The following is a 23138-nucleotide window of genomic DNA, read 5'->3' on the forward strand; positions in this document are numbered from 1 at the left end:
GTATTCATCTAATTTGACAAGTAATGTGTTCATACGATCAGAAATCATTTAAATCAATAAAACAAGATAACCCTAAATAACCATAAATACCATGTGGTCATCATGTTTTTCAGTAATATATGGATTTGCATCGTCTTTGTAAAAGTTCCCAATCGCTGTGTGGATAAACCAGCACTCTCGGAAAATGTCAAATGTCAGCATAATAGTTTCAAAGGTGCAGCTATACACTTAACAGTAAAACTGGAAGTATGCGTTCAAGTCCCTTGGTAATCTGTGTTTATTTTAGGCCATCCTAGGACAGCTGGAAATCCTGATTAATGTATTTTTGCTGTATTAACAGAAATATAAATACCAATTCTACATACGACTTACTTTGCCATCACACTCCTCACATTGTTTGCAAATAAAGCAGGATTCTCCTTCTCCTCTTCAGATGGAGTATAGATTGGTAGGTACTAAATGGGGGGGGGAAAAATATATATTATAAAATATGATTATTGCCTACTGTGTGCGTGTGTAATCTTTGGAACAGCACCAGGAAAAACTGGCAATTGTGAGCTTTAAAAGTTTCCATCTACTCTTCCATTTGAAACTCTGACTTGTGCATTGTGGGAACTGCTGAGCACAGCACGCATTAGACAAAACATCAACCCTAAAATTAAACATTTAAGGGTGCCTTAAGTGCAGTTTACATTACAGCATATGTGGTTGCTCAACTGATAAACGTTTAGAGAACTAAATGCACAACTCAAGAAGCAACCACCACCAGTAATTGTTCATCACCAATTCAGATCCCATTAAGTGGTACATTTTCAAAATTACATTGCGGAAACTATTGTAAGAAGCAATCTCAAAACAGTGATTTGTAGTTAGACAACTCTCACAGAAACATACATTATATATATATATATATATATATATATATATATATATATATATATATATATTTATTATGTATATATGTATATTTATTATGTATATATGTATATATATATATGTATATGAATTTGTGGGATTCTTACTATAATTATATGATACTCTGTGAGTTTTGCAAGTTTATGCTAAGGTGCCAGTTTTGGCTAGCACTGAGCACTGAGAGTCAAAATCATCTGGGGCAGATTCATATTAATGTCTTCTAAGTAGGTGCTCCAACAAGCCGTGTGCAAATTATTGTCACTCATTCAGGGTTTAACAGCTTGACATTACTGAGGAGCGATGGCCAACGACATGGAGTGCATGTGACTTGCAGTACAAGTTGCAAATAAAAAATGGAGACAAACTTTGCAGATCCTTGAAAAAACAAACAACTGACCGATTAAAGACACAATATAAATCTACAAACGAGAATGACACGACAGATTCAATAACCCAGCTACAATAAATCTGATTAATCTTTGGGTGTTATTTAAAACGGCTACAAGCAGATATTTGTTCGATAGCTTCTGTAATAACAGCATCATTTGTTTCTGTTACATTCAATTAACAGTGAAGACACTGATTAAACTAATCATTAGTTAATGAGCTGAGTTGGATTAATCTGTTCTAAACAAATTTTTTTTCTGTCAAGGATGTCTTTGTATTTAATTCCTCGCAATAAAGTGTGTAAGACTTGAACAATGCGTGTTATTTTGGATTATATATCATAATCAATCATACAAACATCATGAAAATATTTCCAAAGGCATGAAGGCAGTTATTCGTTTAGGACTTACCTCAATCTCCACAACATTGTGTAACTGGCACAGAGTGAGCCACAGGATCTTAAACCTAAAAAAAGTAATAATAATTATTAAAAAAATGCATCCATTTAATAGTCACAGAAAAACTAGACATGAAAAAAAAAAAAAAAAACTTTTTCAGGTGGGGATATTACATTTGACTTTAACTACAAGAACCACACACATTTCCGTAATATTTATGTGCAGTAATTAAAATCATAAACAAATATGGTTATTATACTTCATCGAATGCATATCTGTCATGAGTTTTATTAAATTACGTGAGAGTAGGTAAAATGTAGACAATGCGTCTCTGTTCCCTTCCTCTGAGAAATCATTACCCCGATAACATGACAAGAGACGAATCCTATTTATGCAATCAACGTCTCTTCCCCCTCCACTTCCTCTCGTGGAATTATACGGTTTAACTTTTGCAATTCTAATACTTGGAAATCATTGTGTTTTTCTATAATGAGAGGTTACAAATGCAGGCATGAGTTGTCATCATTTTGAACATATATATTTTCCTTATTTTATTATGATTTTTCCCGTTAAATGTTAGGCTCTGACCTTTTTGTCTACATTTTACTTGCTGACAATACTGGGAACGAGGCCAGAATTATGATCTGCCAGCCATTATAGTGAAAGAAAAACATTTCTCAACAGACTGTAGCCTACATCGAAAAAGGTCAGTGCGACACCACAAAGCTGTTGTTCTTTCCATTCACAAAGTAAGAGCATGTTTAAACTGCAATCGTTACAATAATAGCATCCTGAGTGTGGGTAACACCCATCTCACGAAACTACAAACTCAGACCTACAGATTTAACTGTTTGATAACTGTATCGAAAAAACCCAGAAGTTCAGTTTATTGTAAAAGAAAGCAGAAAAGAAAAACAGATGCTTACGCTCCAGGGCCTTGCCACGTCCATGTGATTGTATCCTGAGAGAGAGAGAAAACTGGTTTCAACTACAGCTTATGGACTCAAGGCACTGATTATTTAAATACAGATATATAAGCAATAGAGTTTGGTCATGTCTAAGTAGCACCATTATAAACATGTATATATTATTATTGTTAGATGCTAATTCAGTAAATTAACTCTTTCCTTATGAAAACTACCCTGTACTAATTGCTACACTGTTCACTTAACTATTGTATCAATGGAGTCTCATGTGCAGGCTATATGGAAAGCTAAATTCATGCCAAGGTATTCTCTTTTCTTTGCTGGTAACCTCTTTCTATTTCATTTGTGCAGAATGCTATAAAACCGTGAACACCTGTGCATTATGTTGAGGTTGTGGAGAAAGAGGATGACATGGGAAGGGGTCTGCAGCTGTAGGTTTTTTTTTTTCTCCCCTCTCTCTCTTCTGAACTACTTCTACCACCGAGTGCAAAAAGCTCCTGGGAATGACATGTTTTGGTCTGCATAGCAAAGCATCTGCCGCGCAAAGATAAACAATGCCGTTTTTTGACTTTTCCACATCCGTTAAGATGTTGAAAATCTCCTGGATCTACAAAGAATGATTTGAACTCCACGTCATTTCAGATATCTTGATGACCCATTTAGAACAACCAGACTCCATATGAGTGTGGAACAGTAAACAGTACTTTTTACAGGCCTTTAGTCTGTGCATTAATTTGTAAGCTATTGATGTACTGTTGGTGATTTCAAGCTATTGTTCTTGCCTGGTTCCTATCTTATAAGTAGACATTTACTTGCTAAACTGACACATCCTTACAATATTTTGCAGTCATGCTTCTAGCTCCATAGGATATACTGTTACTTTAATTATTGATTGACCCACAAATGGTCTGGCACTATATATATGTGGGACACCTGGTAATTGGGACTGTCTGGAAGATGGATATGATAGTATTTTAAAAGTATGGCAGAGAACCAAGTTTTAAAATGTCAACTGGGTGCAAAAGTTGGTTTCCAAAAAGGACAAATTAACCTTTATGTAGAAACGCTTTGCCTGCTGTTCTTACCCTTAGAAGTAAGAACATTAACTATTAACACCGGTTATACAAATACTAAAGATGACCTTGAAAATATACAATCCCAAGGCACCCTTAAACAAAACATTAATGGAAAAATATTTGTTTACTTCTAAATGATACACACACAAACATATTATATATATCAAATGTATAGTGCAGTTCATTCAGTAATATACATGTTGCAGTGCAAATCAAAAGAATGCTCGCAATCAAAAAAACAACCACCATTTTGGCTTTGATTGCTTTTTAATCCACTGGGATCGCAATTCAAATGAGCTCTGTTTGCTTCTGGGAGCACCTGCTTGATATGAAAGTCGAACGAATTAGGATTCAAGACGCACAGGTGAATAATACAAATAGAGAACATTTGCTCTGGTGTAGATTTACCCACTCTTCTACCTTCATAGTCAATTTTCCTTGAATTACAGAGCATTAATGGCTTTCTTCAGTCCAAAAAATGACGCATATCTGAGCAAGCGTATAACCTTTGTAGTAATTGCAGAGAAAATGTTATAAATTAAGTATTTTGTTCATACACGGTTCAGCCAGGACACACACTTCAGACTGCAATGTAGAATATCACATTTTAACTCTGGCTAGCCCCTGCTAGCCCATAATGTCAGACATTTCTACTGGCAGAAACAGGACAAACACTTCCTGAGGACAAACATTTGAAAACTGAAAGGTTGTCACATTCATACGAGGGTTTCTAGGAAGTGGAAAGGAAACACAATAGTCTGGGCATTAATTATTCATCTGGCAGCAAGGAAAATACAGTTAAAGCCAGTTGGCGACAACAGAAGACAATGCATTATCACTATTTTGGAAAGAAACAAAATGATAACCAGAGCAAATACGTCACTTTAAAACTACATATATTTCAATCTGGAAAATATATTCTTCTATATTTCCTCGTGACATGTGCCCTTCTGACCCAAAGAAACAAGCTCAAGCAAACTCGGTCACTAGGTGTTATGTAATTAAGAAAACCATGTGGGCACTCGAACCTGCAGTGACACAATAAGGGGATAGACCTTACCATTCTGTTGGGGTAACGAAGCACAACTGGCTGCACAGGCACTGCAGGAATGAAAGCTCCTGAAGACGAGAAAGAAAAGACACAAACACATTATCTTCATCATCATCACCACCACCAATTGGGTATTCCCTCATACAATGTTTGCTAAGGAAAAGGATGTTCAGGCTGCAAAGGCACTGTTAAACAAGGCCCAGAAGTAGTTCAAAGTTGGAAACAAATGACATATCTTCCTCACCTGAAGCTCTATAATAAATACAAAATAAAATAAAAAGGATAAGCTTCCTTTGAAGTTAAGAAGCAAATATCTTCCTGGTTTATGCTCTACTGCAAAAATCACAGACTACATTAAATTAATTTACATTATGTATCAATTCTTCAGCGTCTGTTGAGCTTCGACTGATTCATGCCTCTAAAGACATCTGAAATATGTACAGAATTACATAAATGTACTGAAGTTCAGGATTAGACATGATGCATGTTTAAAATTGCCTAAGAAAATCAGCTAAGTGCAGCTAAGTTTTCCTCTGTGGTTTATTTTTCTTAGGATCTTTTTTTTGTTTTGTTCTTGCATCTTTGCACGATGCAACAAAGCTGGTGAATAGATTTAAAAAGCTTAAGGGATTTAATGCATGTTCCTGTTTAATATCCTGTCTTTTCTAATGTTAACCCAACTGACATTAATTCACGTGCCTTTTCACTCAAGAGCTACAGTCTTGAATGTGGTCAGGCTGTACTGACAGATAGGTGACTAACCAGGCTCACTCTACCGTCTCTAAGTATAAATTGTCATAGTACATTTCCCACAGGGAGAATTAACACAGGAAGGTAGGGTGATTTTGATTGAAAATTAAGGGATAGACCAAGTGAAAACAAATTAAATCGCTCAGAACAAGCAGGACATTTATCACATGTTCCTAATTTGCAACTTCCAATTGGGGCTACCAAAACAAAACTTTCAAAATCTTTCCAGCGCAGTTAGGTGTGGGAAGGTGAAAGAGAGAGAGAGAGAGCGCGAGAGAGAGACACCAAATACTTTTGCATTTGTCACTTTATGTGCATTCCACCTATATTTATTAAAACACCCATATCTCCTATAGATTGGTAGCAATAAAGACAAATACTTGCATAGAAACCTGTGATACAATATTGAAACTTGCTTTAAAGTAATATAATGTATAGCTGCAGTGGTGGAACAACAACAATGCATCATACACACAAAATACACACACACCCTAATACAAACACTCATTAACTAGACCCATCAACTGTGTAACATTGCATAAATATATACGTATATATATGGCAATGCCAAACATACGTTTAAACATTTAAACAAATATTTAAAACATTATACAAAATAATGCTCGCTCATTTGAATTGCCCAAGCCTTTAGTTCAGCTGTCATTAATCCCCCATCCACATCGCATGTACCATAGATTTATGTAGTTTTGAGTGACTACTACAGTGTCAGATATCTTTAAACCATTTACAGATATTTAATAAAGGTGCTTTTTAAAGATATCTCAATGATCTGAAGATATTTTTAAATGATTTAGAGGTATCTTGAAATATTTTCAGATATCTTTAAATGAATAAAATACATCTCTAAAAGATAATTTGGCTTTATATAATGTATGTGTTAATAATAAAAACTGGCAGTGACGGCAGTGTTTTGAAAAAACTATCTTATGTGACCTTATGTACAGTATTGTGTTGTTACTGAACAGTGACTGAGGTAACAGTGGTACAACTGTATTGGAGGCTATGCATTCCTGGAGGAGTGGAAATGTAAATATCATATTAATTAATTATTGTTCTGGTCGTACAATTAGCCCATACTGTAATGATGCTAATCAAATTCATAGGAAAAGTCTTGCGTTCCATCAAATAATGACAACTGCAGTACAGAATGACAGACACATAATATTGTATGTATTGTATGAATGGTCATGCTAATTGTCTTGTGACTTGTGTACTTGTTCCTGTAGGCAGTAGTTTTAAAGGGTGTGTTTTTAAGCGAGTCTGACGAGGTGGTTTTATGGCTTCTGAGGCAGATAAAACCTTTAATAACACTTTAAAAACTTTAATAAAAAGAATTAACACGCTGGGGATTCGTGTGTAGGATTTTTAAGTGTTCATGTGGATGGCTGATTTTGAAAATAACATGTTCTGAGGATAAAAATGCCATCTGTATGACACAAGTCTATATTCATTCCCAAAATATATTACTAATACAAAGAACGTAAAACTTGAAATGTCTTATGTTGCCTGTGATATATAGGTTTATTATGATCTTTATATTTTTGCATGTGAAATTTTGTGATTGGCAATATCAAAGCACTGTCATGTGTGGGACAGCTGTAGTCCTGACATGTAGTGCGTTAGCCGGGATAATATTACTCTGAGGGTTGAGGCAAACAGAAAAACTATTAAAAAGGTTTTGTAAAGGAACTCTTTTGGAAAGAAAACATTGACAAAAAACAACACAACAATACTGTACAAGGACTACAACATGTCAGCTGTGGTGTTTTAATCCTTAGGAGTAGATGGGTGACTGTCATACTAAGCAAAATGATAAATAATAATGTCAAATGTCTCATTAAAAACAGACATAAATCATACCATATTTCAGCAACAGGGGGCAGGGATGCTTTATTATTACTTCTGAAATTATACAAGTGTGGAGGAAGCTGAAGCAAGTCATGGATGAATGTCATTCTTTGAAGAGATGTAAGGGCATTTTTGGAAGTAGGCTTAATATCTTTAATCCTCAAATATTAAGCAAAGAATATCTGTGATGTGTTCATAAATTCAACTTCACACTTCAGAGAACCAGAGATGCTTAGCGTAGTGGGAGGAAAGGTTCTTATCCACCTCCTCAAATTGTCAGTAAGACTTTCTACCCAAAGAAAAAGAGAGAGAAAAAAAACATACAAGGGAAGAATGTTTATCAGAAACAGGGTATTTCTTTTATATTTTAGAAAAGAAAATAATTTGGTAGAATGTTGCAATCTTGCTTTTTCTGAGACCTGATAAAAGAGAGGTCTCTTATTACTTATTAAAGGAATGTGTTATCTTTTTAAAGACATGAAATGGTAGAGGACTTTCCTGAATAGAAATAAATAAATTAAACAGATTTATGATGCCCCAAATGTGCATAACTTATAAATTAGTACAGTAGAGGTTACACCATTTCAGTGTTTTTTGGCTGAATCCTATGCTTTCTTCAACATTTTATTATGGCGTGCAATGACATTTGGTGACTAACTGGATGTTAAGAGCTAGTTTGCTAGTTTTTATCAAATCTAGTAGTACAACTAAGTTATATTTCACTTCTCAGGTTTTACTCTGAACAGCATGTATAAGGGTTAATGGTCCTTACTCCTCCCACAAGTGGGAAGCCAAAGCATTTATTTTTATCAAATTTCTTTGAATTATAGTTTGAAAATAAAATCCTTTGGCGATGGAAACATACCACACAAAACAGTCCCTAATATAAAATATCCCCTCAGCAAATTTCTTCTAGAAATGTCCACAGTTCATTCTAGCAGCCACACGAAAAGACTTTTCACAAGAGATTTGGACATTATACATACAAATACATTATCAAAAGTAAAGTGACAAGCGTGCCTTCCCAAGTAATAGATTGTACCACAGGCCATGTGGTATGTGGAGGTTTGTTTTTGTGCAAAGTACCATGACCAGCACAATAGGATCTGTTATACTTTCCGTTTTTCTTTCCCCTCCAGCTCTGGCACGCTGTATTACTACGTGCCCTGCTCTGTATGCTTCCATCTGGAATAGGATAATTGAGTAAAGCAATAACGTCTCAGCCTCCATGGCTCTGTTTGTAAACCAAACAAAGATATGCATTTCTCATGATGGCATGTTTTCGCAGTGTCACTGGGGTGTTGCGCTGAACGTATCCGTATATATTCACGATGTGCAGATCAGAATGGGGACCTTGTGAGCAAATGACATTTGCATATTCAAACTCAATCTTGCCTAAGAGCACAGAGGCAGGATGTTGCATGGTCACAGTTTGTGTGCAAATAAGGATAGCACATATAAGGGTTTTAGGTAGTGGGATATGTACAGGCCAGCAGACACTTACAGGACAATAAACAACTCTGGGGAAAAAAATTAAGAGACCACTTAACATTGATTTCTGAACTTGGAGTGGTCTCTTAATTGTTTCCAGAGCTGTATATATGGAGCATGTATGAGCAAAGGTAACGTGCACACATATACGGAATCACCACAAAGTTCATAAATATATAATGTACATTACATTATTATAACATTGATGATAATGATGATTGTGATTATTATTATTACAGTGAGGGAAAAAAAGTATTTGATCCCCTGCTGATTTTGTACGTTTGCCCACTGACAAAGACCCTCGTTGGCAATCACAGAGGTCAGACGTTTCTTGTAGTTGGCCACCAGGTTTGCACACATCTCAGGAGGGATTTTGTCCCACTCCTCTTTGCAGATCCTCTCCAAGTCATTAAGGTTTCGAGGCTGACGTTTGGCAACTCGAACCTTCAGCTCCCTCCACAGATTTTCTATGGGATTAAGGTCTGGAGACTGGCTAGGCCACTCCAGGACCTTAATGTGCTTCTTCTTGAGCCACTCCTTTGTTGCCTTGGCTGTTTTGGGTCATTGTCATGCTGGAATACCCATCCACGACCCATTTTCAATGCCCTGGCTGAGGGAAGGAGGTTCTCACTCAAGATTTGATGGTACATGGCCCCGTCCATCGTCCCTTTGATGCGGTGCAGTTGTCCTGTCCCCTTAGCAGAAAAACACCCCCAAAGCATAATGTTTCCACCTCCATGTTTGACGGTGGGGATGGTGTTCTTGGGGTCATTCCTCCAAACTCGGCGAGTTGAGTTGCGTTGAGTTGCGTTGCGTTGAGCTCGATTTTGGTCTCATCTGACCACAACACTTTCACCCAGTTCTCCTCTGAATCATTCAGATGTTCATTGGCAAACTTCAGACGGGCCTGTACATGTGCTTTCTTGAGCAGGGGGACCTTGCGGGGGCAGCAGGATTTCAGTCCTTCATGGCGTAGTGTGTTACCAATTGTTTTCTTGGTGACTATGGTCCCAGCTGCCCGTGTAGTTCTGGGCAGATTCCTCACCGTTCTCATGATCATTGAAACTCCACGAGGTGAGATCTTGCATGGAGCCCCAGACCGAGGGAGACTGACAGTTATTTTGTGTTTCTTCCATTTGCGAATAATCGCACCAACTGTTGTCACCTTCTCACCAAGCTGCTTGGCGATGGTCTTGTAGCCCATTCCAGCCTTGTGTAGGTCTACAATCTTGTCCCTGACATCCTTGGACAGCTCTTTGGTCTCGGCCATGGTGGAGAGTTTGGAATCTGATTGATTGATTGCTTCTGTGGACAGGTGTCTTTTATACAGGTAACGAGCTGAGATTAGGAGCACTCCCTTTAAGAGAGTGCTCCTAATCTCAGCTCGTTACCTGTATAAAAGACACCTGGGAGCCAGAAATCTTGCTGATTCATAGGGGATCAAATACTTATTTCCCTCATTAACATGCAAATCAATTTATAACTTTTTTGAATTGCGTTTTTCTGGATTTTTTTGTTTTTATTCTGTCTCTCACTGTTAAAATACACCTACCATTAAAATTATAGACTGATCATTTCTTAGTCAGTGGGCAAACGTACAAAATCAGCAGGGGATCAAATACTTTTTTTCCCTCACTGTATTACTGAATACAATTGAAAACATCTGTCCTTGCCAGCTATACTCAACTCCTGACGAAAGCACTATGGGCCTGATACAAAAAACAAAACAAAAACACCAGCTAATAGAAAACTAAACTGGTACCCAGTGCCAGCTGGATGTTTTCTTAGATGCTTCAACTCAAAAGCATTTTGATATTTGATATTTGATATTGTACCTTACATCACTCTTATAATTCTCATGCCTTGTGAAAATGTCTCTATACTTTGCTGCACTGTTATAATTCATGATTGCACTATTTACTACAAGCATCCAGTACCTCCTCAAAACACCAATTTAGACTCTTAATTGCCAGTATTGTGCAACTTGATACCAGTCACTAAAAGAGCCGATCACAAGTCCCTTATGTTGAACTAGCCTACATGCTTGCGGTTTAACTGTTTCATGCTATAGATTGTTATATTATGAAGTACAAAAATACACATCTTTAAAAATGTTTTTTACTGAAGGCTACAGTAACTATATTTAAAAAAGAAATACCAGATTGAAATGGATTTATCATTTATAATTTACGGTTTAAACTATTACACTCTTAAGAACACGTTACAGGAACATATTGCACCCAAGCCTGGTTTTAATGCAACTTTATAGCGCACAAAATAATGATATTATATAAAATGTCATTACATAAACTGTCTGTTCCTCAAGTCACTTGGGGGGGGTGAATGACCCTTTAATGCCATTGCTGGGAATTTACTATAATATTACTACGTCCTTGGAATCCAAATGCCCCATCAGGGGCCTTGGCATGATGGATGAAAAATACAGTATAATTCCTTGAGGGTCAGAACTAGTTAGACGAGAAAGCCCCAAGTCCTTTATAGAAAGCAAGTTTTATAGACACATGAGTGGCATTTATGAAGATTAATAGCAAAGTAAAAAAAATCCCCTCAGATGACATTGACATTGATGACGTAGTGTATTGTTGTGTCACAGCACTCTGGCCTCATTTGAAATTCACGAGACCTACAGAAGCACATACGGGGTGGGCTACAGCAAATGCACAAAACGGTGACTGACAAAAGAGCAACACCCAATTCACCGCTAAAATCCTGAATATGAAGGATAGGTCATAAAATGTTGCACAGCTGGGCCAGACACGTCCTCAGCATTTCAAGTAGCTCAATGCATTGCAATTCGGTCCTGGGAGGATTTTTCTGCACGTCTAATTACGAGCTGGGCTCTATCAGGACCAGCGTGAAAAGGCAAAAAGAACAATAAGCACCGAGTGAGAAACAAACAAAGCAGGGATTAAACAGATGAGCAGTATAAAACCCCTCAAAGAATCAAGGGGGCATTTGAGTGACTTTTTGACTGTGGTCCAATCATGAGCTCACTGAGTTCTTTCGCCCAGGACGTCCCACGGATAAAACTTCATACAGTAGCCGAGCTAAAACACACTGAACCGTTTCTGTCTGAGCTCAATGAGCAACCCAACATCCCTCTGTTGCTTTTGCGAATGTGCTATTTCAGCAGAAAGCGACTTCATACATACCAGGCTTAAATGTGATCAGACAGGACCTGTTGGTGCACGTTCCCTCTGGGAATATCATTATCTGGAATAAACAAAAAATATGTCAATATTAAGGAGCATTGGAGCTGGTGTTTGGGATATCAGGGCACATCACAACAAAGGATAAAAACAGATCCAAATATATTGAGTTTTTCTTTTATAAATTAATGGATTCCACTAAATTGTTTCTCTTGTTTTACCATCACAGAATACTGCAGTTCTCTGGTCCAAGAGCCTTATACCTACAGAAATATAATTAAAGTGTTACTAATCAAGTTATTCATGCTCCCATTAATCAGATCTAATGTTTGTGTATACAGACCTCTAACATATTATATTTTTATGAAGGTATTTTCCATATTAAGACCAAAAATGATCCCCACACACTCTGTAAATTGTCTGTGATGCTGGGGGACCAACTCCCACAAAAAATATATAGAAAGAGACATTGAAATCTTGATTAAAGTCAGGTGACCAAAACATCTGTATTTATAATAATAAAATACTTTGGAGAGAAGCCAAGAGGACCTTGAGCAACAAACACGGGTATAAAATAATATTTCCAGGAAATATTTGAGCTATTCTTAATATTAATCATCATCATTAACCTTTTTAATATTTGCTTGCAATTACCATTAACTTTGAAACCGCAAAGATGAAAACCAGAAATGAATGGCATAATTAATTTACACACACACACACACACAAACATTACAGTGCAGCTGTATATTTTATGTGTATACAGTACCTGAGGCCACTCTCCCCCTGAGTGAGCTCTTCGTTTGATCTCTTCAACCGTTTTCCTTCGGGAGTCCTGATCTGACCGCGACACAAACACTGGTCGGATGTACTTAATCAAGGCTGTGAACAACAGAAAACAATGCATTCAGATTACAGTCATAGAAGACTATTTGGATTGCCTTTGGTCTATGAGCAATACTACAGTTTCAAAAGCGAAATCATGACAAATGCAAGGGCCTGGCTATGGTGTACCTTGAAAGCTGAAGTACAATGATTACTGTAGCTAATTTAATTTCTTGCATGCTCTGGTTTTCTGTTCTTCTCTTTGGTTGCAGGGAAAAGACAAAATCGGATCGCACTGCCTTTTCTGATGCATATGCATTATGGTGCAGCAGTGACACTTGCATAATTCCTGCTTATTCAACTTTCATAAGCCCTTACGGAAGCTATTTTAGGTGGAATACAAATAATCCAAGCAGTAATAACAACAGGGAATTAAACCAAGCATATTTTAAATGGTATGCAATTAGACACAAATTAACTAAAAGACAATGCAGATGAAATATACCACTATTCTACATAATTTAATAGTTAGTGTTGGCAAACAAATCAGCATAACTCATACAGGGAAAATAACAGTGATTACTGGGTTAGGAGAGTATGTGTGAAGATGACTTATGGATGGTCTCTTGCATTCAGCATAACTATTTAATAACACAAAATAAATGTAATAAGGAACAAAGAAATACTAAATGGAAAATCGATGATCATTTTATTCAGCCTATAGCAATGAACTATAACAGTAAATCACAAAACACTCCTAACCAAGGACAACAATAGATTTAATTCCCACAAAGAATACTGCCCACAGGCATTCCTTCCAAAAGGGAAATCTAATTATTGCATTAATGCACCTATGTGGGCATTATTTTATAGCACATAAAAAGAGGACAAAATGCATCTTTAATTTAGATTTCTTTATTTTTATAGTGATCTCAGTCACCTGGAACACTATGCTCTAAGAGCTGAGGAATGTGCATTAAAGAAAATTGTGTTCCTTTAAAGGAGCTTAAGGTCCTTCCAGATTTTCCTGTTTTACAATGTGTTGAACCAGTTTCTATAAACTGAGGCTGAATCATATGGAAGATAATGAAAAGTATCTGTTACAGAAGATAGGATGGGAAATATTTTGTCCTATCCGAAAAATAGAGGGGATACATACATGATTATTATTATTAAAGTGGGTTACTAACTTTGAAAAGTGCTTCCAAAATTATACAAGCACTTTAAAACAGCTGCAGCATATTTATCTACATTATTTCTTTGTATGAGTAAGAAAATTACTTCCATACACATACCTATTCTACTGACCTAGATTGTAAGCCCATTACACGTGGACACACACACAGACACACACACACGCACACACGCATGCACACACACAAGCTGCTGAAGAATTCACAATTTAATTTATAAGGTTGTGCTTTAGTGGTTGAAGGCAAAACTGAGATACAATGACAACAACTATTGTCAGAGCAACAAATACATAATAGGCTAGGTGATATACATCATAAAATGCAACATGGCTGCCAAAACATGTGACATGTGAAAAAATATCTTTAAAAAAATCAGAAGTAAGGTCATGAGACAACAATATGCACTCAATTTCAGATGGCTTCTACAAGAGATTTTGTTGAAAATTTAATTTGTATTCGAAAATGCCCTTTGGCCACCTAACCAAGTGACCAAACCGTGAAAGTTATAAAATTAGTTTCGGCTCTTATCTGGAGTACATCAAATTTCATGGGTATAACATATCGCTCCACTGAGATAGAGAGCAATGCAAGTATGTAACAATAGGTTAAAATGTGATTGGCCCAAGGCAGCCATGTTTTTCATTACAGACTTGATCGAGTACTATATTAGTGCAAAGTTTCAGCATACTAGGCCCTTCGTTTCTGAAGAAGTCGTTGATGGAAGATTGAGTAACACAACATGATGGCAAAAACATGTGAGCATCCCACTTCCTTAGAACTAATTTAAATATAGTGGAGCATACGTGTAGCACAAGTGGTTTCGGAGAAGAATTTTGTACGTTTTCCAAAACGCAATTTCAATGCAATATGGCTGCTGCCATATCATGTGACCTATGTGCATCATTTTTCATACAGCAAGATTTCTTATGAGTGTTTACAAGTTTGGACACTCAACCATGTGACCAAACTATGCTATGAAAGTGGTTTTAGCACTTCTAATAATTTGAGCTGATAAATGAAGTTTCATGAGTTTAACATATCATTCCAGTGTGTCTGCCATGTTTTTGTGTGTAGCCACTCGCCTCTTACAGATCACAGATTGCTTTACCAGTGTCAAAGTTTCAGCAGACTGAACATGCTCACACAGAGAAACAACAGAACCATCATCTTCAGTTTCTTGTTGTAGGTTCAAGGCAAGGACTTGAACTTATTTGTGAAGTTTCTTTGGCGTTTTGGCGGAAGAGAAAAATAAATAACTGTGTGCTTGGAAGCCTACTTAAAAAAATAAAAATACATAAAACCTTTCCGCTCTTTCAATTTAGTAAAAGATTGACAGTCAATCACCTCTTCTCCTCCATTAACTAAAACTGGCTGGACGTCATTATCTCTACCCATGACATTACAGTACAGTTATGTGTTTTCCCAGAAGATATTCTGTGCACCTTGAATCTGATTGGTTCCTGCAAAGCTTTGCAAAATTCCCCACGCACTTCCTGCTGAAAACCAAAACACTGTCGTATAATGATCTTTATTTATATTTTTAGGGAAAAGATGCTGCCGATTATACTGGCACTGATACAAAATGTGTGATAAATATGTTCTACAAATCTCTATAAAAGTGATTTATTGGTAATCTGAAATACATACATTACTTTCTTTGCTACCATACTTCATAGCATTTTTTTAGATCATTGTTTTTCTTTTTTTTGTGATCAAATGTTTTTATATAAAGATTCTGAGTCCAAATGTTTTCTTACAACAGTTTTAACCCTACAAACCATCTCCCACCCACACCGTCGCCTCTATTTTCACCCAAGGAACATCAAAGGGTGAAAAATTGGAGGAACAAAAAGGTAACTGTTTTCCTAATAACTTTTCCCTTAGTAGAAGGAGTTAGGAGAATACATTAGGTTAAAATAGAACCTTGCATCCACCGTATATATAAAGGAGGATCATTTTACTTTGTTCTTTGAAACTGAATTTCATTTTGTATTTGATTTTATTTTTCTGCAGAAACAAAAGGGCAGAAACTGTTGTTTGTGATGCAAAAAAACATATTATTGCAGTGCTGAATTCTCAGCAGGGAAACCTCTTCACTAGACAAACAAGAAGGCCAAAAGAAGCTTGGTTCCTAAAGTGTGTTTATTGAACAACGCAATAGAAAAGAGGAAGCTGTAATGTGTAAAACAAAATAAAAAACAGCTGTAGGTGACGACTGTCCACAAAACAAAACTGGCCTCTGTGTAAAACTAGAGTCAGGGGTAGTGCCATCCAAAGAACCTCATTCAACCATTTGACTACTTTGTAATATATGTTCTACAAGACAAAACCTACCAACCTGGCACAGGTGTTGCGAGAACTTTAAATTGTGCTCCCTAAAAATGTGTGCCCGCCTACATAGGCATAGGGGACACACGCACCCCAATTCTGAAAGGAAACCTACACCCCTCCAACTTGGCTTAGAGAGCTTCTACGCTTTTCACAAAAATGGCTTCCTGTTGAAGACCGTCTCAGCAAGACGTCTTGTTGGAAAGGTTAGAAAATATCTGAGAGGCTGTGATGGGCTTATTGGGCCCCGGAGGCCTATCCATCACCTATCCCAACGTGAAAGCAATACTGCAGTTGGCTAATGATTAAAAGCACCACTGCTGGCTTCCCTGCAGTCCAACAGGACATCGATCATTTGCGCGAGATGGAAAAGCATTTCCTGCACTCCAATGCAACAGATTAACAGCAGGAAGCTGCACTGGTGTGATTACCTGGGGAGCCCCTACTTAGTGCATTTCATCATAACTTAGTGCATGAGAAGTCTGTTGGTCATTTTAAACCACCTAACCGCTCTCTGTGGTCTTATTTTGATGGTATTTGGGGTCTTTCTAAGCACACAGGAGCAAAACACATTCAGATTTAAGCAGTTTAACATATGAATATTTGGAATTTGTATATACAGTGAGGGAAAAAAGTATTTGATCCCCTGCTGATTTTGTACATTTGCCCACTGACAAAGAAATGATCAGTCTATAATTTTAATGGTAGTTGTATTTTAACAGTGAGAGACAGAATAACAACAAAAAAATCCAGAAAAACACATTTCAAAAAAGTTATAAATTGATTTGCATGTTAATGAGGGAAATAAGTATTTGACCCCTTCGACTTAGTACTTGGTGGCAAAACCCTCGTTGGCAATCACAGAGGTCAGACGTTTCTTGTAGTTGGCCACCAGGTTTGCACACATCTCAGGAGGGATTTTGTCCCACTCCTCTTTGCAGATCCTCTCCAAATCATTAAGGTTTCGAGGCTGATGTTTGGCAACTCGAACCTTCAGCTCCCTCCACCGGATTTCTATGGGATTAAGGTCTGGAGACTGGCTAGGCCACTCCAGGACCTTAATGTGCTTCTTCTTGAGCCACTCCTTTATTGCCTTGGCTGTGTGTTTTGGGTCATTGTCATGCTGGAATACCCATCTACGACCCATTTTCAATGCCCTGGCTGAGGGAAGGAGGTTCTCACCCAAGATTTGACGGTACATGGCCCCGTCCATCGTCCCTTTGATGCGGTGCAGTTGTCCTGTCCCCTTAGCAGAAAAACACCCCCAAAGCATAATGTTTCCACCTCCATGTTTGACGGTGGGGATGGTGTTCTTGGGGTCATTCCTCCTCCTCCAAACACGGCGAGGTGTGTTGATGCCAAAGAGCTCGATTTTGACCACAACACTTTCACCCAGTTCTCCTCTGAATCATTCAGATGTTCATTGGCAAACTTCAGACGGGCCTGTACATGTGCTTTCTTGAGCAGGGGGACCTTGCGGGCGCTGCAGGATTTCAGTCCTTCACGGCGTAGTGTGTTACCAATTGTTTTCTTGGTGACTATGGTCCCAGCTGCCTTGAGATCATTAACAAGATCCTCCCGTGTAGTTCTGGGCCGATTCCTCACCGTTCTCATGATCATTGAAACTCCACGAGGTGAGATCTTGCATGGAGCCCCAGACCGAGGGAGACTGACAGTTATTTTGTGTTTCTTCCATTTGCGAATAATCACACCAACTGTTGTCACCTTCTCACCAAGCTGCTTGGCGATGGTCTTGTAGCCCATTCCAGCCTTGTGTAGGTCTACAATCTTGTCCCTGACATCCTTGGACAGCTCTTTGGTCTTGGCCATGGTGGAGAGTTTGGAATCTGATTGATTGATTGCTTCTGTGGACAGGTGTCTTTTATACAGGTAACGAGCTGAGATAAGGAGCACTCCCTTTAAGAGAGTGCTCCTAATCTCAGCTCGTTACCTGTATAAAAGACACCTGGGAGCCAGAAATCTTGCTGATTGATAGGGGATCAAATACTTATTTCCCTCATTAACATGCAAATCAATTTATAACTTTTTTGAAATGCGTTTTTCTGGATTTTTTTGTTGTTATTCTGTCTCTCACTGTTAAAATACACCTACCATTAAAATTATATCATTATATTATATCATTTCTTTGTCAGTGGGCAAACGTACAAAATCAGCAGGGCATCAAATACTTTTTTCCCTCACTGTAAAACCCACACTAAGTACAATACTGTACAATATATAGTTAATGGCACAGGTCTGAGTGCCTAATTTAAAGTTAAAACACTTAGCCACTGGACTTCAGATGTACTGAAATATTATATTGTCACTTGTTGCTCAGTCAGTTATTTTAATGGGTCTTGGTCTTGCACTATAATAGCAGAAATTGAATTAAAAAACAAATCACTAGAAAAATGCCATTTAAAGTGTTGTAGGATTGTTCATGATTCTGATTGGTTGTTATCAAAATGTATTCAAATTAGTAAATCAATTTACCAATTTTAAATGCATGCATTTGTTTGTCATAATAACACATACAAAATAATTAGAGACCTCACACAGTAACATTTTAAGCATGCTTCATTTAATTAAATACTTGGAAACTTCTATAAATACCAAGAATAAATCCTTACAGTATAGGTTGAGTAGGGTTTACTGCTGAAATATGGGGGTGATGAGGGGTTTTTGCCATAGTGGACGAGGCTGCCTGACCTGAATATAGCTGTGCGAAACCTCTATCTGCATTTGACAGAGGGAGAGTCCCACATGTGAATGTAAAGTGTGAATCATTTCTGCACGTCTGACTTTTATTACTTGATGGTGAAAGCCTGTGAACCACTTCCTGGATTGATAAGTGGCTCATTACATTTCTAGAAGCCTTTCTTCACCTCGATGTAAACGCCAATAACTTCAACAAGATGAGCTCGGCAGAAATACCATGTGTTCATTCATTCACTGTAGCTTAAAGTAAATATATATGTTATTTGCCATCAACCTAAATCACTGTTCTGAAATCTTACTTTTATTAAATATGGTTGGTGACTTGCACACTACTGTACATCCTGTTATAATCCCATGAATTGTAGCAGTTGGATGAAATTATTATTAATTTGAAGTGGTGAATAATTAAAGCAAAAGACATAAATAAACAGTCACATCCTCTTCATTTCTTAAACCAAATTGAATATAATGTATTCTAACAAGAAAAAACTAATATTGTGCCAACAGAGGTTTTTTAATAAATCCCAAATAAATATGAATTATTTTGAATTAATACTTTTTCCATTAGTAATTATTCAATTCTAGCAATTTATAAAACAAAAGGGATCAAGCCAAAAAAGTTTTTCTCTGTAAATGCCTTTTGATAAGTCTTTCAGTGTCAGGGGTAAAATACTTGAAAGTGTGTAAGTCGATGCTCCAAGGAGAAAGGAAAAAATTTGGAAGCAGACCCACTGGCACCCCTGACTAGCTTTGCCACTCCGGGCAAACGTTTACATTCTATGAAAATGTGAAATACACTTTCCCACTGAACTGTAACAGTATCCCTGTTCCATCTCCATCTGACCTTCAGCATGTCATTAAGAGCATGTCTACAGGAATACTGATAGTGCTTTTGGACACTTTAAACTGCGTTTACTCTGTTTTTAAGAAATATCGAGTGGATATCTTCCCCAGACTAATTTCACTATAGATTTTGCACAGCTATTTTTAAGATTCAATTTCGCCATTACGTCACTGATACAAAATGTTAAAGAGTTCACTGAAATCTCACAAATCAGACTGTATAATAATAATACCAAAAATTTGTCTCAAATATTTTTCAACAAATATCTCTAGAATAGCAAAGGACACAAGCACAGGGTACTGAAATTGTAAATTAATAGAGCAACTAAACTTACTGCCCCACACGGGAATGTCCTTGCTTTCTGCTTTCATCACAATGGAAGCCATGGTCATAGTGACGGGAATGGCGTCAAAGTAAGAGGAATGTGGGGCAATGGTCAGGATGGGGGCCTCGGTGCTGAGTGCTTGGCGGCCCTTCACCGTCATCCAGTGGAAGCCCCCCGCAAACCACATCGCCCGCATTATTGATTTGAGCAGGAAATCCACGACTCTGCATGGAAAAGAAGGAAAAACACACGTTTTAGAGGGGCAGGGGTATAGAGAAGCAAAAAAGCAGGGGAACAAACACCAACAACAACAAAGAACACCTGCATTAGAAGTTAAAAAGTAAATGTGATTACGACCCAAAAGCTGTGTCTGTTTTAAATATGGAAACAATCAACTATCCTCCAGGGCTGCTGGACCGGACGAATACGTAAAACTAACTTCACCTCCCTCAACTGTTAACATTCACAATTGTTTAGATGATACATTAAACCCAGTTGTTTACTTTACTTTGAAGTACTTTCCACCAGCTCTCAATGCTGCATGAGAGAACATCATGGCTGTCTGGAATTCGCCTCATTGGAGTTTGAATAATTTTGAAAAACTAAAAGCAAAAGTTAAGCAACACATGGTCTTAGCACTGAGCCGGACACTTGACATAACAAGGCTGTGCCATGCACACACAGGTTTCCAATTCAGATGGAATATCCCCCTGAATACGAACACTTTTCGGTTTGTATTCAGATGGATATCACTATGTTCTCAGAGTTATAGAATGTGACAAACCAACCAACAAAAATGATCTTTTTGTAAAAATATACCTTACAGTTCAGAGCCCAGTGCCAAATTCAGTTTAACGAGAAAATGTAAACAAATAATCATAGTCTAATCTGTTTATTGAGTTTCAAACTAACAGTTCTAGAGATTTTTATTCAAGAGTGAAAGTATCTTTGGGCACTGCTCTTACCTTTTGTTTATTATATGTTCTACACATCATGTCAGTGTGTTTCCTTGGATTCCATCAACTTGAAATCAACTTAAAAGATACAGTGAGGGAAAAAAGTATTTGATCCCCTGCTGATTTTGTACATTTGCCCACTGACAAAGAAATGATCAGTCTAAAATTTTACTGGTATTTTAACAGTGAGAGACAGAATAACAACAAAAAAATCCAGAAAAACGCATTTCAAAAAGTTATACATTGATTTGCATGTTAATGAGGGAAATAAGTATTTGATCCCCTATCAATCAGCAAGATTTCTGGCTCCCAGGTGTCTTTTATACAGGTAACGAGCTGAGATTGCTCCTAATCAATCAATCAGATTCCAAACTCTCCACCATGGCCAAGACCAAAGAGCTGTCCAAGGATGTCAGGGACAAGATTGTAGACCTACACAAGGCTGGAATGGGCTACAACAGTTGGTGTGATTATTCGCAAATGGAAGAAACACAAAATAACTGTCAATCTCCCTCGGTCTGGGGCTCCATGCAAGATCTCACCTCGTGGAGTTTCAATGATCATGAGAATGGTAAGGAATCAGCCCAGAACTACACGGGAGGATCTTGTTAAAGATCTCAAGGCAGCTGGGACCATAGTCACCAAGAAAACAATTGGTAACACACTACGCCATGAAGGACTGAAATCCTGCAGTGCCCGCAAGGTCCCCCTGCTCAAGAAAGCACATGTACAGGCCCGTCTGAAGTTTGCCAATGAACATCTGAATGATTCAGAGGAGAACTGGGTGAAAGTGTTGTGGTCAGATGAGACCAAAATCGAGCTCTTTGGCATCAACACACCTCGCCGTGTTTGGAGGAGGAGGAATGACCCCAAGAACACCATCCCCACCGTCAAACATGGAGGTGGAAACATTATGCTTTGGGGGTGTTTTTCTGCTAAGGGGACAGGACAACTGCACCGCATCAAAGGGACGATGGACGGGGCCATGTACCGTCAAATCTTGGGTGAGAACCTCCTTCCCTCAGCCAGGGCATTGAAAATGGGTCGTGGATGGGTATTCCAGCATGACAATGACCCAAAACACACAGCCAAGGCAATAAAGGAGTGGCTCAAGAAGAAGCACATTAAGGTCCTGGAGTGGCCTAGCCAGTCTCCAGACCTTAATCCCATAGAAAATCTGTGGAGGGAGCTGAAGGTTCGAGTTGCCAAACATCAGCCTCGAAACCTTAATGACTTGGAGAGGATCTGCAAAGAGGAGTGGGACAAAATCCCTCCTGAGATGTGTGCAAACCTGGTGGCCAACTACAAGAAACATCTGACCTCTGTGATTGCCAACAAGGGTTTTGCCACCAAGTACTAAGTCGAAGGGGTCAAATACTTATTTCCCTCATTAACATGCAAATCAATTTATAACTTTTATGAAATGCGTTTTTCTGGATTTTTTTGTTGTTATTCTGTCTCTCACTGTTAAAATACACCTACCATTAAAATTTTAGACTGATCATTTCTTTGTCAGTGGGCAAACGTACAAAATCAGCAGGGGATCAAATACACTGTATACCCTATAGACTGTTGTTATTTTGAGCTAACAGTCTGACATTAAAGTACATTCAATCTGGTAGAAGGAAGAGTTTGCATTGCAGTGCGGGAAAAAAAGTGCTCTCCTTCAATCGCTAAGTTAAATATCCTTAAGCCTCTCATACAGTCCCAGTAAAGATGGAATAAAACCGCACCAAACATGACATTTCCTTCTACACTGGGTAACAACAATATTACATTTGAAATCTAAATAGTAGCCCAGTAAATTTCAGCAATATTGAGTTTAAAGCAGAGCATAAGGAAAGTATACGTAGGTTCCATTTTAAACAAATATTTAAAAATGAGGCTCACAGATTATAAAATAGAAGATTCAAAAG

General features: G+C 37.8%; 1 protein-coding gene across 1 annotated transcript in view; it reads right to left on the minus strand.

Moving 5' to 3' along the window:
- Positions 1 to 23138, minus strand: part of LOC136714098 (lysophosphatidylcholine acyltransferase 1) — a 63258-nt gene that overhangs the window by 12068 nt on the left and 28052 nt on the right. The window contains exons 3-9 of the mRNA XM_066691409.1: positions 20276 to 20490; positions 12803 to 12915; positions 12037 to 12097; positions 4763 to 4821; positions 2627 to 2661; positions 1713 to 1767; positions 373 to 455 (exon numbers count right to left, since the gene is read on the minus strand). Coding sequence (XP_066547506.1) covers positions 373 to 455; positions 1713 to 1767; positions 2627 to 2661; positions 4763 to 4821; positions 12037 to 12097; positions 12803 to 12915; positions 20276 to 20490 — 621 coding nt within the window. The remainder of the gene's footprint in view (positions 1 to 372; positions 456 to 1712; positions 1768 to 2626; positions 2662 to 4762; positions 4822 to 12036; positions 12098 to 12802; positions 12916 to 20275; positions 20491 to 23138) is intronic.

Source organism: Amia ocellicauda, chromosome 18 (assembly GCF_036373705.1).
Source record: "Amia ocellicauda isolate fAmiCal2 chromosome 18, fAmiCal2.hap1, whole genome shotgun sequence".
In the NCBI taxonomy this organism is placed as follows: Eukaryota; Metazoa; Chordata; class Actinopteri; order Amiiformes; family Amiidae; genus Amia; species Amia ocellicauda.